This window comes from Phacochoerus africanus, chromosome 9 (genome assembly GCF_016906955.1).
Source record: "Phacochoerus africanus isolate WHEZ1 chromosome 9, ROS_Pafr_v1, whole genome shotgun sequence".
NCBI lineage: Eukaryota > Metazoa > Chordata > Mammalia > Artiodactyla > Suidae > Phacochoerus > Phacochoerus africanus.
The window spans coordinates 13,141,207-13,163,967 of record NC_062552.1 but is presented as its reverse complement, the minus strand read 5'-3'; the positions used below and the strand labels follow the sequence as shown (position 1 = coordinate 13,163,967).

General features: G+C 45.1%; 1 protein-coding gene across 1 annotated transcript; it reads right to left on the bottom strand.

Moving 5' to 3' along the window:
• Positions 1 to 7,986: 7,986 nt before the first annotated feature.
• Positions 7,987 to 20,759, bottom strand: RBM24 (RNA binding motif protein 24). Its single transcript, XM_047796275.1, has 4 exons — positions 20,014 to 20,759; positions 18,775 to 18,898; positions 17,221 to 17,275; positions 7,987 to 10,172 (listed from the first exon to the last, which is right to left on the bottom strand). Exons 1-4 carry the CDS (start codon positions 20,179 to 20,181, stop codon positions 9,809 to 9,811), a joined length of 711 nt encoding a protein of 236 aa, XP_047652231.1. The 5' UTR covers positions 20,182 to 20,759; the 3' UTR covers positions 7,987 to 9,808.
• Positions 20,760 to 22,761: the final 2,002 nt, after the last annotated feature.

Sequence of the window (22,761 nt, the reverse complement as noted above, 5' to 3'; positions counted from 1 at the left end):
GTGTCTGCAACCTACACCACAGCTCACGGCAACGCCGGATCGTTAACCCACTGAGCAAGGGCAGGGACCGAACCCGCAACCTCATGGTTCCTAGTCGGATTCGTTAACCACTGCGCCACGACGGGAACTCCCCTAACCTGGATTTTAATTCACAGTTCTACCATCTTCAGTTATGACTTTAGGCAACTTACATTAACATCTGTGTCCAATGAAGATAATAACACCAAGTCTATGGTGAGGTTGTGAGGATTTAAGATAATGTATGTAGTTATTTACACTTGCTAAGATAGGGAAGCAACCTAAGTGTCCATCAAGAGATGAATGGATAAAGAAAATGTGGTAATATACAAACTCCTTGCCTGGGAACCTCCATATGCTGTGGGCGTGGCCCTAAAAAGACAAAAAGACCAAAAAAAAAAAAAAAGAAGAAGAAAAAAAAAGAAAAAGAAAATGTGGTACACACACAATGGAATGTTAGCCATAAAAAAGAATGAAATGATGCCATTTACAGCAACATGGATGGACTTGGAGGGCATGAGACTAAGTGAAATATGTTAGAGAAAGACAAATACTGTGTGATATCACCTGTATATGGCATCTAAAAATACAGCAAGCTAGTGAATAAAACAAAAAAGCAGACTCAGATATAGAGAACAGACTAGGGGTTCCTAGTGGGGAGAGGGAAGGGGCAATATAGGGGTAGGAGAGTAAGCGATACAAACTGTTAGATATAAAATAAGCTATTAGGATATACTGTAGAACATGGGAAATATAGCTAATATTTCCTAATAGCATAAATGGAGTATAATCTTCAAAAATTATGAATCATGACATTGCACACCCATAACATATAACAGTGTACAGCAACTATACTTCAATTTTTTTTTGTCTTTTGTCTTTTTTGTTGTTGTTGTTGCTATTTCTTGGGCCGCTCCCGCGGCATATGGAGGTTCCCAGGCTAGGGGTCCAATTGGAGCTGTAGCCGCCGGCCTATGCCAGAGCCACAGCAACGCAGGATCTGAGCTACGTCTGCAACCTACACCACAGCTCACGGCAACGCCGGATTGTTAACCCACTGAGCAAGGGCAGGGACCGAACCCGCAACCTCATGGTTCCTAGTCGGATTCGTTAACCACTGCGCCACGACGGGAACTCCTATACTTCAATTTAAGTAAAGAAAATAGGGAGTTCCCACCATGGCTCAGGGGAAACGAATCCAACTAGAAACCATGAGGTTTCTGGTTCAATCCTTGGCCTCGCTCGGTAGGTTAAGGATCCGGCGTTGCCATGAGCCATAGTGTAGTCTGCATATGCGGCTTGGATCTGATGTTGCTGTGGCTGTAGCATAGGCTGGCAGCTAGAGCTCCAATTCAACCCTTAACCTCGGAACCTCCATATGCCACGGGTGTGGACCTGAAAAACAAGCAAGTCAAGAAATACATACATACATACATACATAATGTATGCAGTGTCTGGTCTAAGCAGATGCCCACTAAATGTTAAGCAAAAATCTAGACTTTTTCTTTTTGCCTTTTTGTCTTTTGAGGGCCACACTCACGGCATATGGAGGTTCCCAGGCTAGGGGGCTGAATGGGAGCTGTCACCTACACCACAGCCACAGCAATGCGGGATGCGAGCCATGTCTGCAACCTACACCACAGCTCACAGCAACGTCGGATCCTTAACCCACTGAGCAAGGCCAGGGATTGAACCTGCAACCTCATGGTTACCAGCGAGGGGGTTCGTTAACCACTGAGCCACAACAGGAACTCCAAAAATATAGACGTTTAAAGTCAAGAAGCAAATGACAGTAATAAAGAGAGAGGTGTTCCATTTGATGTTGACCAATTCCAGCGTTCCTCTTGTGATCCAGATCTATGACCCAGAATGCCTCTTTGAAAGTGACAGCAAAGGCTGCAGGGGACACACCAGACAAAAGCTCTGTAAGGTAAGGTTTTGTACTTAAAAATGCCCCTCCGAGTGGTCCTGGGCCTTCAGACACTTACTTCAACTTCCCGTCTGGCCAGTTAATCCTCCCCGTACATTATCTTTCCACTGGGCATTGGTTTGTGCCGGGCACATTGCTGAACGTGGTCAGTGATGAGCATATGGAGCCTTTTCTATTGATGTGCTTATTATTTAAATCGAGGTATAGTTGATTTACAACGTTATATGTTTCAGGTGTTTAACACAGCGATTCATGAATTTTACAGATTATATTCCATTTATAGTTATTATAAAATATTGGCCATATTCCCTGTGCTGTTCAAAATATCCTTATAGCTTATTTATTTTATACAGAGTAGTTTGTACCTCTTAAACCTCTCATCCTGTGTGGCCCCTCCCCTGTTTTCTCTCCCCACTGGTAACCACTTGTTCTCTATATGTTTTAAAAATATTATTGATGAAGTAGGCATGGTGTGGAAAATCGGCATTAGTTTTTTTGTTTGTTTGTTTGGTTTTTGTCTTTTTGCCTTTTCTAGGGCCACTCCCATGGCATATGGAGGTTCCCAGGCTAGGGGTCGAATTGGAGCTGTAGCCACCGGCCTACACCAGAGCCACAGCAACAAGGGATCCGAGCCATGTCTGCAACCTACACCACAGCTCACGGCAACGCCGGATCCTTAACCCGCTGAGCAAGACCAGGGATCGAACCTGCAATCTCATGGTTCCTAGTTAGATTTGCTAACCACTGAGCCACGACAGGAACTCCAGCATTAGATTTTTAAAATATGGTTCCCACAGGCACAGAAAATACAGTTAGTTGTCAGGCTACAGGTCACAAGAGTAGATTCAGCTGTAATTGGGAATGAATCAAATTTGTTCCAGGCAACACTGAAAGCTTCCTCAGTCCCTTCTACCCCCATTCTACTCGGGAATTCACACCTACGTGAATTCTGCCTCCACTTCTTCAGTGGTCCGTTGGCTCATAGGCCACAGGAGACTGAGGACAGGGAACCCCTGGCTCTGCCTAAGAAACCCAGGAAGCACACAGGGTTCACTGGAAAGAATAGGGTCAGGAAACAGCACAGTGAGGTGACAAGGCACACAGGATGTAATCTCAGGCCACCCACCTTGAAATCCTGGTTCTGCACCAGGCTGACTTCGTGGCTTCAGGCAGGCTGCTTACTGCCCAATGGGTATGCCATTACTTACCTTTCATTCATTCATTCATTCATTCATTCATTTATGTATTTATTTATTTATTTATTGCCTTTCTGCTATTTCTTGGGCTGCTCCCGTGGCATATGGAGGTTCCCAGGCTAGGGGTCCAATTGGAGCTGTAGCCACCGGCCTACGCCAGAGCCACAGCAACGCAGGATCCGAGCTTCGTCTGCAACCTACACCACAGCTCACGGCAACACCGGATTGTTAACCCACTGAGCAAGGGCAGGGACCGAACCCGCAACCTCATGGTTCCTAGTCAGATTGGTTAACCACTGTGCCACGAAGGGAACTCCCTACCTTACATTTAATAAGGATTAAATACAATTACCTGGTACACTGGCTGTAGTTAGTAGTGCAGGCTGCTCCCCTTGCATCCTTTTGCAAATTTTCTGTTATTTCTCCAAAGGCCCATCAACAGGAGTGAAGGCAGAAGCAGCAAAGCCTGTGCAAATACCGCTGTTAAGAGCTCACCCTTCTTGGCCACAAATGATCCTTTCATATCTTGAAGGAAAGTATACTGGTTAGCAAGTAAATACATTTTTCTTTAAATCTTCCCTTTCACTCTTCTGACTCACTTGTCTGCTTAAAATAGAAAGTGACAATTGATGAAAGAAGGCTCTGATCCCTGTCCCTGGAGGCCCAAAGGCCAGGTTGAAGCTCTATCTGATCCTACCAGGGGCACCATAAGTGTTGGTTTCTAAAAGTTTTTATTTACAAAGAACATACTCCTTTTGTTTCAATGTCTAAACCTTTGCAAGCATAGTTCAAAATGTCAACTGTTGGAGCTCTCTGGTGGCTCAGCAGATTAAGGATCTGGTGTTGTCACTGCAGTGGCTCAGGCTGCTGCTGTGGTCAGGATTCAACCCCTGGTCCAGGAACTTCTGCATGCCAACGGTGGGGCCAAAAATAAAAATTTCAGCTGTTATTCTAAATGCTTTTTTTCTTTTTCTTCTGTTTTTGGCCATGCCCATGACTTGTGGAAATTCCCAGGCCAGGGATCGAACCTGAGCCCTTCAGCGACTCTGAGCCATGCCCTGAGCCGCCAGGGAACTCTCTGAATGTCTTTTGTTTAGAAAACTAGATGTCTAATTAGTGTCCTTTAAATGCTCCCCCATGTCTCATCCCCAGATGAAGTCTCCTGGCCCCCAGCCAGTCACCTCCCCTTTTCCTCCTTATGTGGCCCCTTAGTGTCAAGCTCACCTCCCGTGATCCAGCCCATGCGGCTCCCACTGCTCCATCTTAGTGCCTTTCACCTATTTTCAGGGGAGGCTTTTGACCTTAGTGCTTTTTTCTTTTCTTCATTCTTTTCTTCTACTTCCTTTCCATGTCCTTCTCCCCTCTAGAATTTCAAAATATCTATAAGTGAATGCAGAATGGAAGTGCCTACTCTACGACTCTCCAAAGGCACCGTCTCTCTCCCTTCCACCTCACCCGAGCCACCTACAGCACAGGGGGCAGATCCAAAGGTGACAATATTCAGAAAGGAAATAAGTTTATTCCTGGTTAGGACAATCGGATGAACCTAGTTTAAACAGGGAGCTAAAACACAACTGTCTACTTGGCACAACTACATTTTTGTATTTCACGCTCATTTTAGAAGTCGGTTTGAAATATTTGTCCTTTTATGAACAACATTATCTGAGCTACTACAAGAAATAACGATTGCTACTCCATCTCTGTTAATGACACAATCAGAATTACCTCTAAGAGTGGAAAAATGGAAAAAAAGGCACACCCAGGAGTTCCCGTCGTGGCGCAGTGGTTAATGAATCCGACTAGGAACCATGAGGGTGCGGGTTCGGTCCCTGCCCTTGCTCAGTGGGTTAACGATCCGGCGTTGCCGTGAGCTGTGGTGTAGGTTGCAGACGCGGCTCGGATCCCACGTTGCTGTGGCTCTGGCGTAGGCCAGTGGCTACAGCTCCGATTGGACCCCTAACCTGGGAACCTCCATATGCCGAGGGAGCGGCCCAAGAAATAGCAACAACAACGACAAGAAAAAAGACAAAAGACAAAAAAAAAAAAAAAAAGGCACACCCTCCAACTCACTTAAAGCACACTCATAGCTCAGTGGTAGCATCTTAGATTTAAAAAAAGCTATGACATTCATCTTCCGAGATGGAAGAGACTAGAAAGAAAGAGACTTTATAGACTTCCTCTCTGAAGACGTTGGTCAAGAAAGACCAAATGCTGTGCAATTTTAAGAACGAATTTATTGTATGAAAGCTATATATCCCTTTTCTTATCTTAAACATGTATTGTCTGATTTCTTTCCCATTTTGATTTATGACTGGGATGTCAAAGTCTGGAATGTAAATGACTGAGCCAAAAATCATTATTGAACTTCTAAAATTCAACTCAGAACAAATACCCGAAATGAAACCTCTTCTGCATGAAGTACTTAAGCAAAACGAAGTTAGAATTTCCATGGAAACAGCCTGGAACTCTTGAAGGAGAAGAGAGGACAAAAGTAAGCATGAACATGCATTTTTTTTTCTTTTTTTTTTTTTTGGCTCCTCTTCACCTCTGCCCCTCCGAACTTTAGGCTGTCATCTTGAACGCTTTCAAGCATCCAAGGGAATTAAGAAGCCTAATATTTGACAGGAGTGAGGAAGGGGCTGAATAAGGTTCCCTTGTGAGAGAAATACATCCCATCATCTTGTCTCCCCTTCTCTCCCCTGGCCAGGCCATCTCTCCATCTTTCAATGTGGCTTCTGTGCCACTCTTGTACAGCAAGTTTAGCTGTGACTTGGTTGGGACAGAATAAAGAGAGCATCATGAGAGGACAGTGTTGTCCTCTTTGGGAAGGTCATGTCATACAAGAAAACAGAGGTCAATTTCCAAATTCATATTGTGTATATTCCCACAGTATAATTTCGATTTGCCTAATTGTTTGGAATTTCTAACATGCTCTCATATCGTTAACTCATTTAAGTACCATCTGAGAAGTCAACAGAACAACTACGTTGGGTTCTGTCAACTTACATGTTGCCAAGACAGAGGGGGGCAAGATCACCCTGGGTACAAGTAAAGAAACCAGGACTCAGCCAGCTCTTTGGTCTCCGACAATTGCTTTCTCCGACTCTACGACCACAACCACAACCATCCTTCTCACCAGGACAGACTTTCCGTCGTGGGTACTCTCCCCCCTTTATGACACCTTAAGAATGGTTATTTACTCACTTTTAGAAATGTATCCTGTAGCATTATAAAGTAAAAGTCTTATAAGTAACTGCTTATATTGATATTAGCATAGCTCAGCAAATACCTCCAAGAAAGGTACATTCGGTACCGGAGTGTACATGGACTTTTGGCTGTTTTGGACAAGCTTTTCCCAGAATGGTCTGACCTATTTTTCATTGATAAATCAAATAATGTTTCATTTTAAAGCTCAGCCATCAATATATTAGAGAGAGAGGACAAAAGTGACCTTTCATAAATCTGAACTATTAAATGTAGAACATGTCTTTTGGAATAAAATAATCAGTGATGCCCTGACTGAATTAAGTAACTTTGCAATTATTTTACTGATCCAAGATAATACCTTGGGGTGCAATTATAGCTCTCTCCAGGGATAAGGTGGTATCTATTTTTTTTTTTTTGTAAATTAAAGGTAATTAAAGTTGGGGACTATGATGTCATCAAGTGGAAAGCGTGATGGAGTCTGTTATCATAACTTTGTGCTGCTTATAATATTTGGAAACTAGTGGAATGAAATAAAAGATAACGTATCATGGATTTGGGAAAGATGAAGATCAAGAGGTCAAAAGACCACCCATTCCATAGTTAACATAATACATACGCTGTAAGACAATCAATGTGATAGTCATTCATTGGCTGGTCTAAGACACACCGCCTTAGATGCAGCCCCGTCACTGTGGACAGACATTAAAAAATGGGAATAGCCTCGCTGGTGACCTCCTTGCTTTCCTTTCCCTATAAGGCATTACAATAACTGCTACCAGGAATCATTCTTCTAGAGCTTACCAAGTATTTGACTCTGTGCCAAGCAGATGATATACTTTAAAACTTAAGTAACCGTGTAAGATAGGTATTACTGTCCCAATATGATAGGTGAGAAATCAATATAAACCTCACCTCCAAAGTAGATTACAAAGAGCGATGTGTTCCACCAACATTGCTAGAAGGTGGGAGAGGCTAGCACCAAACCTCATTCACCTGACCTCAGCATCACTGTGCTGCTCCAGCTTTGAACCGTCTCTTCCCTTCTACTGCCCACTCCATTCAAGCCGTCTTCAGGTCACCGGTTATCAGTGCCATCAATAGTCCCTTAGGGTTCACAACTGGGGAAGGACCTATAGCATTTGCTAAATACAAGGCAGAAACTGAGTTAAGGAAACCATTTAAAAGGTATCAAAATGGGGCACTTGAGGAGTTCCCGTTGTGGCTCAGGGGAAACAAATCTGACTAGTATCCGTGAGGATGCAGGTTTGATCCCTGGCCTCACTCAGGGGGTTAGGGATCCGGCGTTGCCGTGAGCTGTGGGGTAGGTCCCAGATGCAGCTCCGATCTGGCGTTGCTGTGGTTGTGGCATAGGCTGGCTGCTACAGCTCTGATTCAACCCCTAGCCTGGTGAACCTCCCTCCATATGCCACGTGCGGCCTGAAAAACACAAAACAAACAAACAACCCCCCTCCCAGGCACTGTCCCCCCCAAATCAAACAAACCAACAAAACAACAGGGCATCTGGGAAAATTTCTGCTCACTGAAAATGTTACCTGTAAATCCCGGCCATTAACTCTAATCAAAGGGAGAAATCATTCCACCTTCACAACAAAATTAGAAACAATCAATGCCACAGAAGTTTTTAAAAATTATATTTAATACAAGTGAATAGATTAGAAGATCTGAAATGTTATAAAGCAATAGACACAATGAATAAATAATTTGCCCAGGAGAGTCCTGTCTACATTACATAACACTGTCTAATATGGGAATACTTAAAGTAAATCCAGTGATAATGGAGAAAGTCCATAAAAATGCTAACCTGTCTTCCCTTGTATGAAATTGTTCAAGTATAAAAATCCAATACAGTGTAAAATAGTATTCAATTTAGTTTAAGAATAAAAATCGCAAGTATTGCAGTTTCAGAAGAAAAATGTAAAGCAGCATTTAAAAACTCCATAAACTACATAAGAAGAGTGTTAAACTAATGAAGTACCAATAATGAGGGCTACACAGGCAAAAAATCAGAGAAGGAAGCATGAAACTAGCAATAGAGCCTGTTTAAAAAAAAAAAAAGAAAAAACCTAAACTAAAATGTGTTAATGTTAAGAGTACTCTCTTATACAGTGCACATATGAATTTAAATAAATCCAAGTCAACATCTTTAGTTGAATAGGTTAATATTTAATATGCTACATCTAGACCTACTAAATAATTTACGCCATGAGATGAATACATAATTTTACAGTGTCACATCTAAAGTTCCTTTCTTTAGAGTGCAGCATAGTAAAACTTAAAAATAAATATCTTAAATAGCATTACTATTAAGGCACAGTATAAACCACATTATCATTAACCACTGAAGAATTGTAATCTCAGTAACCTTGTTGTCTCATGTACTGTATTCACTAATAAATAGTTTTAAATATGACTCTGAAATAGATACTAAAAAGTGTAAAATTATTTAAAAAGGGGAAAAAAATAAACATCCTTAAGACAGTTCTTAAGGGTTTAGAGTCTGCAAACTTTGCCTGCCTTTAATCATAAGCCACGAGTCGACACAATAAATAGAAAGAGAAGGCTGTTGTAGTAAAAGCCTGATCCTATTTCAGAATCAGAATTGCTGACACCAGCAGATACAAGTTTCCCAAAATTGAAACAGGATGGGGAGAGGGATTAGAATGTGACAAGCTCATCAAACAAGCACAAGTGATGTGTTCTTTCCAGAACTGTGTGTGTTATTGATTGTCTGTACAGCTGTTGCACCCATTCATTCCACATCACTTGTTTCACAGTCCCACTCGTCCACTGGGTGGATGAGAAAATAGCTTTGGTGCCTGTCCATCATTTTACCCACTGCCACGCTCCTACATTGATTGTTCGATGCCCATTTTTGAGAGAGTAAGAACATTACCTTCCTACTTGAAAAAGTTCTCTAGGCCATAGTGACTGCTAAACATGACAATCAGTGCTTTCACCGTTTTGTTTTGTTTTTTTAAAAAATCTGCTTTTAAATGTAATTCAAGCTACATATTGCTCACTCTGTATTCCCTGGTTCAACTAGATTCAAATAGCATCGTCTAACTGGTAAAAGGCAGTTTGCTTCCCTGATACTATAAAAAGAGCAAAAGTAAAAATCCCATTATAAAAGTGAAGTTCCATTGTTCCTCCTGCCACCATTCCATCGCGGCCTTTGATTGACTTCAGGCTCTTTGGGATTGATTTCCAAACCTGCGCCCACTCCCCTTCATTCTCAATTCTTGCACATCTAGAAGACTACTGGAGTATAAAAAAAATAATCATAATTCTGCTTCACAATAGCATAGCTTTTTTTTTTTTTTTTTTTCTTTTTCTTAAGCGGTTAAGTCCAGGTTAACGCTCTTATTCGCTACTGAAAACGGGGGGACCTCGGGAGGGAAAGAGGAACGAACTCGACGTGGATCGGAGGGAGGGCCGCCTACTGCATGCGGTCGGTCTGCAGCTGCTGAGGCTGGTACTGGCCGAAGGCGGCGGCGGCGGCCGCGGCGGCGGCGGCGGCGGCCGCGGTCCCAGGTGCGGCGGCGGTGATTGGCTGCTGCACCGCGTAGCCGTAGCCCCCGGCCGTGACGTAGCCCGCGGCGGCCGGGGAGGCTGCGTACGGGTACTGGTCGTAGGCGGCGGCGGCGGCGGCGGCCGCGGCGGCCGCTGAGTACTGGGCGTACGCAGCTCCCGTGTAATCAATGTACGGCGTGGTGGAGGCGGCAGCGGCGGCCGGCTGGACGTGGGGGATGACCACTCCAGGCTGCACAAAAGCCTGCGGATAGACATAGTGGGCAGGTATCCTGTTGAGAAATGGAAAACAGAGTCAGGCAGGAGGTGCCTCCTGTCTGGAGCGTGGCTTGTTCCGAGATCAGACAAACCCCAAATTTAGTGGTTATTATGAGCATAGGGTTGCCACAATATCGACTTGCCAGTGATCGGCGAAACTACTCTGGCCGGAGCCCAAATCGTGGAGTGCCCCGGAAGGAGGCTACCCTCCCTGCTAGAATTTTTATTGAGCATCATTTTGGAAGCAGGAAAAGCTCAAAGCAAAAAGACGCCACCCTCCCTGCTAGAATTTTTGTTTGGCATCGTTTTGGAACCGGTAAAAGCGCACGGAGCCCAAGTTGGCAAAGAGGAATCAAGGCTCGAGAGGGCCTCTCCCAGAAGAGAGTTAATACATACTTAATTGTTTAAGACTTGAGAACAATTTTGCAGGGAGTTCATACAACAACAGACGATTCGGCCAATAGAGAAATTCTTCGCCAGGAAGATAGGACTCAAAAGGGAGTCCGTGATCATGCAGTTCCATTAAGGGTGATGGCCGGTTTCGGGAAGCTACGATACATTTTGACAAAATCTGTATGTTTGTTATCATGGCAACCCTACTGGAAATTGCTATGCAGACTCAGCACACATTAATCTCTCTGCAACCTCAGTCACCCTTATTAAAAATGATAATAAAAAAAAGAAGCAGGCGACAAAATAAAAAAAAAAGGAGTTTAAAAGTTCACAAGTGTGGTAAACACAGCAGAATCACACTTCTCAAACGAACTGTAGTGCAGAGCTCACTCTTATCACAAGAGGCTGTTGTGGGAAGCTACAGAAATGCTATTAACATTCATGGCAGTGATTCCCAAAGAGATGTGCAGCACGCTTTTTGTCTTTCTTTCTTTCTTTTTTCTCCATTAAATTCATAAGGACACAAGGGTCAATCAAACCTGTTTGACTATCAGGCAACCGAAGGTCAGCCAGCTTGTTTATCTCTATGCAAGACAGACAGAAGGGGTTTGGGGGAAATGATGAGGTTGAGGGAAAAGGTAGCGACAGGGGAACAGAACTAAATATTTCTAAAATTAATATCAACTTTAAAAGGTTACATAATAATAAGCGTAAGGAAACATTTCTTGTGGCGCATCAACTACCTCTTATCCTCTAACTCAACAGAAACAGATTTATTAGCATAGCTGTTTTAAATCTTCCCTACAGGTAGAGATTTTATACAAACCAATTCTATTATGTATTATCCTGCAAAAGTTCTAGAAAGTGAAACAAAACCAAGTTCCTTTTACAATTACATATTCAGAGGTTACATACAAGACACACTCCAACGACCTTACGTAAAGGTTAATTTTGTTAAAAAAAAAATAAATCGCAAGAGGCATTTTGAAAAAAACCATGCATCTCAGTTCTCTTGCGATTCATAACTGCCCAGTTAAAACACTACCGTGAGTATCTGATTTATTTTCATCCTTCTTTAGAATAATCTCCATCAAAACCCCCTGGATTTCTAAAAATATCACACTATAATGCCATCTGGTTGTTGCCAAAGGCAACTTTTAAGAAATACAAGCACAAGTACCAATCTTCAAATTTTAAAGAACTCCGAACAGAGAACTCCACGTTCAGATTTTGTGAACATAAATTTTGCTTTGCCTTTTCAGAGTTTTACTGAAAGCACCCATGAAACGGACATCCATGGAAAAGATGAATTTATCACAGCGGGTGGTGAACTTTGACCCTGATGATAAAAATACACTCAATTTTTACTAGACTTGTAGATCTTTCCCAGTGCCAGGAGAAACAACGTCATCAAGTGTTTCTGAGGACACTTAGAGATGTTCTCAGTTGCTTGTCAGAAACCAGATGCCTGGTCATGCACACAACTCAGAACTTCCCTGCAGGTCAGGTGACTGGCTCGCTCACAACGACAGGTGTGGCTTTATGAAACACTGGCCCTGGAGGCCGGCCCTGTCCATGATGTGCAGACACGGCTAAGAGAGCCTCCGCTCCTGCCAGTTTGCATGTGGTGATGGACAGCAAGGGCTGCAGCCGGGCTATTTTTGATCCTGTCATGCGACAAGGGTTTCCAGCGGGTAAAATGTCTTTATAAGGCCAAAGTAAAACATCTATCAGCTGCAAAGGCCAGCCAGTGTGAACCTCACTGATAGCGCAACATTAACCCCTGTGCTCCTGAAGTTGCAAAGACAACATAATGGTTGCTAGGCTGGTATCTCTGAAGAGAGGTGGTAACGCACAGTCAGTTTAGCCTTCGACAAGGCAGGATAAAATTGCGTGTGTGAGAAGATGGCTTTCCGGGACAGATAGGGCCTCTTAGAGGACTCTTATCTCTGCATTGATTCCACATGAAGAGTTTGCCTTTGCTAAGGCCAACCAGTGAGAGTATATGGTTCCTGGGAATATCAGAAACCTCCACGGAGTCTGGCAAGGGGTAGGAGGACATCTGGAAGGCAAACGAAATCCTAGAGTTGTTTGAAGGCTTAGGGAAAGGAGAGCTCAGAAGACCATGGAGAGACGAAAATATCTCAGTGCAGGAAGGGAGGCAGAAATGGACTAAAGGGCGAGGCGGCACTTCTGAAGCAATTCCTGTATGAGTTCTTTTAATAGTCCAAGGAACCCACAAGGCCATTCGGGAACCTCCCTTCTACTGGAGATCTACCAACCTTCTTTTCCTCGGTAAATCACAGAAGGTACATAAGTAGCAGTAACAAAAGCACAAGAGCAAAGCAGACGCTCTGGACGATTTTCAAAGAAAATGGACCACGTTCTCCTTTTCGTCCCATCACTTCAGGTCCCTCTGACATCTTTCTGTGACTTTTTTTTTTTTTTCCCTTTGTTTGCTTTTTAGAGCCACACATGTGGCATATGGATTTCCAGGCTAGGGGTTGAATTGGACCTGCAGCTGCCCACCGGCTTACACCACAGCTATGGCAATGCTGGGTCCTTAACCCACTGAGCGAGGCCAGGGATCAAATCCTAATCCTCACGGATACTAGTTGGGTTTGTAGCCCACTGAGCCACAACAGGACTCCTTTTTGAGACTTCTGACGTCCTAATGGGTTCCCTCCTCCAGCTTCTCACATAAACTGCTGACCCAGGCTTCATCTCAGTCCTTTGTTCAAAGTAATCTAGGTCCCTAAAATCGTATCAAACCAAGTGTAAATTTATTATTTTATTATTATTATTATTATTATTTTTTGCTGCGCCCACAGCATGCGCAAGTTCCTGGACCAGGGATCGAACCCATGCCACAGCGGATAACCAGAGCCACAGCGGTGACAACGCCAAATCCTTAACCCACTGAACCACCAGCAACTCCAAACTGCTCAAACGTTGGCATGCCAGGCCTTTTATACTTCTGGTTTCAACATACCTTTTGCAGTTTCTCTTCTCCCCTTTCCTTGAACCCAAGTCCGCTGGGCTCCTCAGTGTTTCCTGGATACCCCGCACACTCCTAGAGCCTCACCTTGGCTCACCCCTCTGCCAGGGGTGCCCGTCACTCCATCTCTACCTGTTGAAATTCTAATCCCATCATTCTAGCTCTACCACTCACTATGTGTAAAGCCTCCAGGAATTTTCTTCACCTTTTCGTCTCACATATTTCTCATGAGTGACCTGAACCTAACATATTTCCAACCCTGAATTGCTGTGCATTAAACTAAAAATATCCAGGTGAAGAGTCTACAGTGAGGAATATACTCATTGCAAGAGCTTCCTCGCTTCCCTCATGCTTTAAAATCTAGGTCAGCTTTTTCCTCCTTCATGAAGACTTCCTGGATCCCACCAACCTGATGTCTCTCTGCCTTATCTGAAGCCATATGGACAGCCCTTCTGGATGCGTCTCACTTTTCTTACTAGATTACAAGAGAGAGTGGAATTGTGTCTTTTTGGCTACAGCTTGACACAAAGGAAAGAAGATGCTTTTTGAGGTCAGGCAGAGCGTGATTCTGAACCTAGAACCAGACTCTTTGCCTGAATAGCCCACGTGGAAAATTAATTAACTTTCTTCTGCATATCAGCCTTTTCACCCATGGAAAGGACAGTAACAGTCCCTTCATTAAATAATTATGGTGATAATTAAATTTATGTAAATCCTTTATCAGTACTAGGCAGGTAGCAGGTGTTCAGTAATGTTTTACTGTCCCTCCTGCCTCACTTAGCAGACAGTATAATACCTATCATGTGTTAGCACAACTAGCGTAAAACTTAGCACTTAGAGGAGTGCTGGGTAACTAAATGTATTTCCACCTGATCTAAACTAGCCTGGAATTGTCTTCTCACAGATCCAGTCTCTCCTCTGCAAGGTTTCAATAAGAAAAATGCTTCATTCAAATATGAAATACTTATAAGCCATTCCTTAGCAAGTCCACAAATTTCTGTACACAGCTGCCCACTGTATCACATCAACAATTCCTTGAGGCCAAGGTTTTCTCTTTAAAGGCCCAGCATAATCTGGGGGCCACTGAAAGACCATATTTAAAAAAAAAAAATAGTTCAGTTCCTAGAAGTTCAAACAAGTCAGGTAAGATTAAAAATTCTCAAGCTTCTTTGCCATCCAGAATAAGAACACGTGGCACTCAAATGGCATTTAGGATGACAAGGTGTGATTTGTTAGGTACAGACTTCAGGAATTAAGAACCCCTTTAAAAAGAAAGAGAAGGCTCCCTTGGTCTATCTGGAATGCAGTCTATGTCTAATAGGCATCTCATGTCCAAACAATTTATGCAAACAGTAGTAATCACCATCCTTCATAAAGACAAGCTAATATGAGACAGGATGAAAAGCCAAAGGTTACTATCAAAACATGCTTGATTTAAAATTTCCCCAATGACACATCTTACTCTGGTTGTTCTTATTTCCCTTGGGCTACTTTCTTTCTCAAGGACCTGTAAGGATCTGTTTGGACACAGTCAAATTTCTATGTTCAGCTCTCAAGACCCTCCATAAAAAAAATCTGCTTTCTCCAGGCACTGAGTCCTTTGCCTCTGTGCCTTTGCTTATACTCCCCTCGTCCTATACCCACGAGACATGTCTCTTCGTCCTTTTATCTGTCCAGCACCTACCCATTGGTCCAAGTCTAGCTCCAATCCTCATAGAGCCTTGACCAACTCCTCCAAATCACCTATTCTCTTGCTGTTCTGAACACCTTTTGTACTGAAAACAATACCAAGTAATTCAGTAATTAATTGTTCCTGATTGGTTTGTGTTAGTTTAGCTTCCCAGACTTAAGTGCAATCTTATTTTGCACCACCTACCAGCACAGAGAAAAATAAACACATGCTAATAGCAATTGATGGATTTAGTTGTATAACAACTGCTTCAAGGCTATTCATGTGAGATCCCAAGTTCCCCATCACTTCTTAGGATGTAGGTCCTCCTCTCCAATAGCGCCCTTGACATAGTGAACACCAGGGAGAGGGGGACCCACAGAGGTAGCTGGACCTATCAGCCCACTCTTTGTCATCAGTGTCCAGCATGGTCTGAATGGGGCATTGATAAATCGTTATAAGCCTATAATGGCTTTTTTCAATTACACTGAACAGACTCTCCCACAGTGAAAAAAAAAAAAAAGGAAGGGTTGGCATAAGAGTGAGATATTGGTACGTTAAAGGGAGGGTTATAAAGAAGATATTCCTAGAAAGTATAACGTGACTCTTCCAAGTCAAATTATCATTACTTTTTTGGATCTTTTCTTAGAGACACATAAGGTAGATACCTATCTTTGTAGACAGAAGGCAACCTTCCAGGTTTCGTGTGTAGATGTTTAGGTGCTGAGCTAGAGAAGAAACTATTGTTGAGGACAAAACACTTCTAAACAGGTAGAATACTTTAAAAGAGAGCGTAAATCTCTGGTATTAGAGTTACAGCCATGTTGATCAGGTAGAGTACAGCCAAAGCACCCCCTAGGTGTTCAGAATAAATCAGGGTGGTTAGGGATCTTCCACCCATATCATGTCTAAATGGAAGGGAAATGGGGGAACTTGGAGTAGAAAAGCTGGTAGCCACAGAATCCAGAAAGCACAAATAGGTGCAGGCTAGTCACCTGATTTGAATCTGAAAGGTGAAAGTTTGGGCTACTCTCCTCAAACTGGCTAATGTTAGTGATTATCTGATGAAAGTTGTTGAACCTTTCAATCAGAAGGCCTAAAAGTGGATACACATTGCCAAAGAAAGAACCCCATTCTCAGGAAAACTCCCCAGTAAAACAGAAACTTAGGACATGCAAGCGTTGAATCTGTATTCTTACAGAGGGAAATCACACCATTTAGCACTCACTACAAAAATATGGTTAAATGGAAGTCACAGGCTACAGCTTAAAAGCAAGGAAAAAAAAAAAAAAGGCCCTTTGCTTCCCATGGCAAAGTCAAAAGTCAACACCCGTCAACACCACCACCAAAACCAAAAACACAAAGAGCCCCTTCCCCGAGGAAAAGAAAACACTTTCACTACAGCTCTTTTCAATTAAGTCAAAAAGCACACAGTTTAGCTATCAACACCACTTCATGACTGTAATAAATGAAATAAAGCACACGGAGGTCTATTGACTATTGTGAAAAATAAAACAACAACACCAACATCCATGCATCGTTAATCACCATCTGAGCTTGTGTGTCTGAGTCTACTGGTTACAGAGTTTAATTCCAAACAGAACTATTCCACCTCTTATCATCGTATCCTTCTGATCAGTTAGCTTAACTGTATACGAGCCCTGTCAGGTTAGAAAGAGACAAATACAATTGAGTCAAGTTGAACAGTAGTAATGGTGTTGGGACACAATCGTCTTGTACACAAGTCATACCTGGTATTTTTGTTTTGTTTTGTTAATCATAAGCTCAAAATGTGTCTGGTTTGGAGGCTGCATACTGGGTCAGATAACTTGACTCATCTAAAAATATTTATATTATCAGCATTCAAAATACACAGACATATATAAATATGTATAACCGGGAACATTCTGTGACATGATGGTCTTGTCGGGATGTAACAAAAAGGCAGGTTACCAAACTGTAGCCATATCGAAACTCAGGAGGGTCCCATTAATTGACTTACCCAAAAGGTCTTTGTATAAGGGCTGGATGAAGCTGTTGAACACCAAAGGCAAAACCTGATAATAAAACATACCATATTCTCTATTGGTGCATGGTTAGGCATTTATTACTCCTACATATAAAATGCAATCACACCTTTCACTTAGAAAAGGTAGTCATTCTTTTAATACATTAGAGAAGATATTATAAATATATTTTTAAAGAGTCATTTTACTACTGTGATCGTCAAAGTACATACAAATTTTAATAGACTGCAAGTGGAAACTAAACATGATCTGCAAAGTTGAGTTGACAGACACAGAATAAAACCTTAGAAAATCAGACCTGGGGAAAGTTCTTGTGGAATGAAACCAAGAACAACAGGACTTAACAATGAAGTTAGATGGCACAAATCTTCCCACAAATTCTGAATCATGATCTTTTTAAAAAGCCTTTTTAATCTGGAACATGGTGGAATGCTTTAAACAATGTTTTGGAAGATTATGGTATTAGAAATCCACAGAAACAAACTCTTCTTTCTTTTCTATGTAGCGAACACACACACACACACACACACACACACACACACACACTCACTCACCATACTAGACAAACACATGTTTTTTAATCCTCATGGATATTTTCACACACACTTCCTTTCTTGACAAGCTAGTTTCCTTCCCAGTAAATCTGTTTGGATGGAAGTGTCCACCTCGTTCCCAAATTTCAGATGGAAAGACTTAAGAATGAAGAGCCTGACTTAAAGTTGTGTGCCGGAAAAAACAGATTACATTTGTTCCATGGTCAACTCACAACTATTTGTGCTAATGCAAAGGCCAGGGTAGGAAATAATTCAAGAGGTCGTATTTTCACATAGACAAAATTCTCTCCCTTTTGGTGACTAACACCCATGTGACTTTGGACAAAACCATTTCTCATCTCTATGTATCAGTTTCTTCATCTGTAGCATAAGGGTCCTGGAATACATGAAATCTCTTTCTTATCTTTCATTACTAACATTCTGTGGTTTTATTTTGAACATTTACCATCCAGACACCACTGCCACCCATCCTCCTCTTGGGTCAATTCAACTTGAAGGCTGAACCAACTGCCTGCTCTGAACACAGGGCAACTGGTGGTAAAAGCAGAGACAACACTAAGTAGGGAAGTAGAATCAGCTGGAGTTGACAGTTTGGGCCCATATAATCCACAAGTGAATGATCTACAAGTGGCTAAACACCAGAAAACGGAGAATGGACTATGATTGTGTATAGGAAACAGATGAGTTAAGCTCAATCGAGTCTGGGTGCGTACAGACTGTCCCCACCCCCAAGATGTATTTTTTGCCCACAGGGGCATTTCAAGTCTGGAAAGCAGAGCTTACAACTCTTATCTATAATGCCTTGAATAACCAGCCCCCGGTTCAACTTTACTGAACCCATCTACAGGTTCTCAGGGAACCACTGTCTTTCCATCAGGCATTCATTCCGTTCAGAAGAGGGCGGAGGGCGGGGCGGGGGGGGGTGTCCTCCCGTGGGGGAGGGGGGACGGGTAGTTTGAGGGACGCGTTTCTCACCTGGTTGCATGATCCTTGGTTTTGCTCCCAAGTACGCCAGATTCACGTTGGCCTTCCTGCCATCAATGATGGGGTTGGGATCCTTGCAGGCTCTTTCGGCAGCAGCGCGGTCAGCCATGGTGACCTTAGCAACATACACACACAGACAGACACACAAAGCTCTAAATCAACCCCCGAAGAAACCAAGAATCGTACTGGAGAAGTCATTCATGTTAATAAAACTGAGGGGGTTCTTAAAATTTTCCTTTCTTTTTTTTGGGGGGGAGCGTCGGGTGGGGGGCTGGAACTTATTACTTGATCCTCCATCCGAAACAAAAAGAGAAAACAGAGGGAACTCCCCCCCCCCCAAGTCCTAAAGGTGCTAGTAAGGCCTAGCAGAGATTCGGAAGCCTGAACTCCGTCTTAGAACACCTCCACAGCCCCCCCACCCCCGCCCCCGACCATTCCCCAGGTCCCTCCGCGGCCTGAGAGGCACAGTTTGCTTTAAAGAAAGACCAGCCGCACCTCCGCCCGCCCGTTGTTCCCATCCCCGCAAACACTCCCCAACGACAATAGCTATTGTCCTACGCTGGGGCTCCCCGCTCCTCGGTGGCTGAATTTACACGCGGAAATCTCCGGGAAGCTTACTAGGCTCTCTTTCAGTTCGGCAAAGAGCCAGAAGCTGATCTTTTAAAAGAACGCATCTTTGCAATTTACAAAAAAAGGGAGGAGGGAGGTGGCAGAAGAGGAGGCCCAGACCTCCTGGGGTGTCCGCTCTCTGCCCCAGCCGGAGCACCAGGAGGACCCACGCCTCTTGACAAAGCAACAGCGCGCTTCCAGACCGGCTTCCAACCCGAGTGCAACTCCTAGGGGCTGTGGCCCCTGGCTCCCAATCCTCCGCAACCCCAAACCCAGCGGTGGTTACAGTTCTCTCCTTCCACCCCTGCTCCGCCCGTCCCTCGACTTCGCAGTGCTCTCCATCCCCTCCGAGCCCCCGAAGGCAGGCGTCGGCCCTCCCTCCCCCAGCTCCTCCGCGCGCAAACTTTCAGTTCAGCCGGGAGCGAAGGGGCAACACCGCGCGCGCCCGCGGGGATCCTCGCACAGTCACTCCGAGCCCCCCTCTCCAAACTCCGACCCCCTCGGGCCAAGCGCCACTCTGCCCTTTCCCGCCTCCGCGGTCCTCGACTTCCCCGCCAGGCTTTTTGTCGCCCTCTCCACTCCCCCACCCCCACCCCCCGGCCCCGCATCCGCACAACTTACAAATCCATAGCCCCGGGACTTGCCGGTCTGCCGGTCGGTGATGACCACCGCCTCCTCGATCTCGCCGAAGACCTCGAAGTACTTGCGCAGGCTGGCGTCGGTGGTGTGGTAGGGCAGCCCCCCGACGAAGATCTTGGTGTACGTCGTGTCCTTCTGGGTCGTGTGCATCTTCGCGCCGGCCCCGCGGCTCGGGCTCCGGCTGCGGCTGCGGCTGCGGCTTGGGCAGCGGCTGCGCCTCCTCCTCCGGCTCCGCGTCTCCCGCACCCTTTCGCGGCCTCCGGGGACCAAGGGCGAGCCCGGGGGCGAGGACGGCGGCGCGGCGGGGACGAGCGGCCGGGGGCGGCCGAGGGCGCGGGGCGCGCAGCTGCCGAGGTCGCCAGCAGCCCGGGAGACTTGACTTCGCTCTCTCCTCCCGCCCCCCCTGCCGGTCACAGTACAAATTCTCCCGATCGTCTGGGTTAGGCTGCGGTTCCTTAGGATGTGCAAACGGTTTTCACTCACCCGGCGGGGAGGCCAAAAATGAAAAGGGAGGGTGGTCCTCAAGCCGATAACTGGGGTGCGTTTAGAGGTAGATTTTTTCTTTCCTAGAAATTAGGTAGGTGTCTCGCGCGGGGCGTGGGTAGGGTCGGCTGGGAGAGCGTCCTGGCACGGAGGTGGATGAGCTGGGGGCGCGGCGGCGGCGGCGGCGGCGGCGGCGGAGCCGGGGGTAGGGGACTCCGCGCGGCTTCGGCTCGGGTTCTGTCCCTCCCGCCGCGGAAGCTGGAAGACAAGTGGCGAGGACAGCTCTCCACCTCTCTGCTCCCTTCCCCCGCGGGCCGGGGGTCGGCGCCCGGCTGGGGAGGGGGCGGGCCGGACTCCTGCGATTGGCCGCGGCCGCACCTGGGGCGCCCGGCGCCGCCGCCCCCCAGCTGTTGGGAACAGCTGCTTCTCTAGCCGCGCGGCGTGGCGCTGGGCGGCCAGACTCCGGCTCTGCAGCCGGCGCTGGGGTAGGGCTGGGGATGGCTGGAGGCGGCCTGGCTCTCGGCGTCGCCGGCCCTAACCGGTCAAAGTCCTAGGGACTCAGCGCGGCCCCAGCCGGGACCTGGGACACGGGGACTATGCCCGAATAGGGAGCCACGTCTCTTTCCCAAACGGCCACGCGAGGTCTTTGCGCTCGGCCTCGGTGACACGGCTGACGACCTGGACTGAAGAGCTGGGGGCCCCGAGGCCTGGAGCGGTTCGCTGGGAGGCCAGTTCCCTCCGGGGCGCGAGGCGCCCACGAGCTCCGCCAAGGACACCGGAGTTGGATACTCTCGGGTCTGGAGAGTGAAAAGGGGGGGCCCCAACCTTCCTTGACCCCAAAGAGCTGGTGGTGAGGACAAAACCAGAGAGGCACAGCCAGGAGGGAGAAAATGGTCTGGCCCTCGGGTGTAGTGGGGAGAACCATCAGCTTTCTTTGCTCAAGGCTCAGCCAGGCTAAGTTACCGTAGACACCTGTCTATCAGGCACAGCCTTCTATTTCAAAGGACCATAAATTAGCACTTCATCTCACAGTCACCAAATTTGTGTCCTCCCTAACTATTCGGAAAGATTGATGCAGATTTCGCATCATAAATCCTCCTTTTTTCCCCCTAAGCAAAGAATTAACCTATTTCCTACTATTTAAATTACAGGAATGATTAGTGACTTGACCCCAACTGTTTTTATCAAGATGTAGTTGTAAAAGTGTAATTTTTGAAATAGACTTGTTACATAAGCCCTGGTTTCTACCAGCAAACCTTTAAGCATTTGTAGAAAATAAAGACCATGTATATTTATTTTTTCGGATCAGTTTTTTTTGTTTGTTTGTTTGTTTTTTTAAATCAAGAGTTCATTCCATTAGGCTGTAAACTCATGGTCATATTTGAGGTTTGGCTGAAGATGTTTAATGGGAGCAGAATGTTTCACCCTCTACTGTTGGCACTCAGTTTGCTTTTAAGTCATTTCCACCAGGAGTGTCCACTGAAGTCCACACAGTAACTGCCCCTGGGCAGCAACATTTATTCAGTTTAAAGCAGTTCAGTGTTAACCTATTAGAGAGGCACATACTTTTGTTCCTCTCTCCAGGGCACATTTGCAGTCAGCCCAAGAGGATGTGATATATTGCATTTGCAAAAGCTAATGGGAATGCAGATATTCTTGTGCAATATGTTGGATTCTGTTTTTCATCTTGCTGACTTCTACATGAGGCTGGCCTTTTGAGGTCATCCATTTCTTTAAGTGTGAACCCCCAGTGGGAGTTATGGAGGACTAAGAAATCAAAAGTTTCTTGAAAAATCTTTTAAAAATCCAATTGAAGAAAAAGATTTTACAGGCTTGAGAGCCAGAAAGTGAAATTGTAAACAACACCCTCTCCTCATTGCCGAGTTAAAATACAGGTTGAAAAGGAACTCTTTGTACTGGTACCATGAAAGATGATTTTTAAAAATTCGAAAAACAAAGCAGGCCATGAAACAGAGGAGGCGTGTTTTTCTAAACATCCACCGTGCAGTGTCACTTAAGAATTACTGTACTTAGATGAGGCTCAGGCAAAACCTCTATTGTGAGAGGAAGCTACTTACTGAGAACAGTGATTTAGGCGGTCTCGCTTCTCTTCCTCCCTGGACGGGGAGCCCACCCCAGAGAGACTGTGATAATATCAGGGAGGTGGATGTCTGGAAGTGTAGCCAGCAGCGCCCATGTTCAGGAGGTAAAGTGGTGAAATCTACAAGGAAATTCTGATCCTAGGTT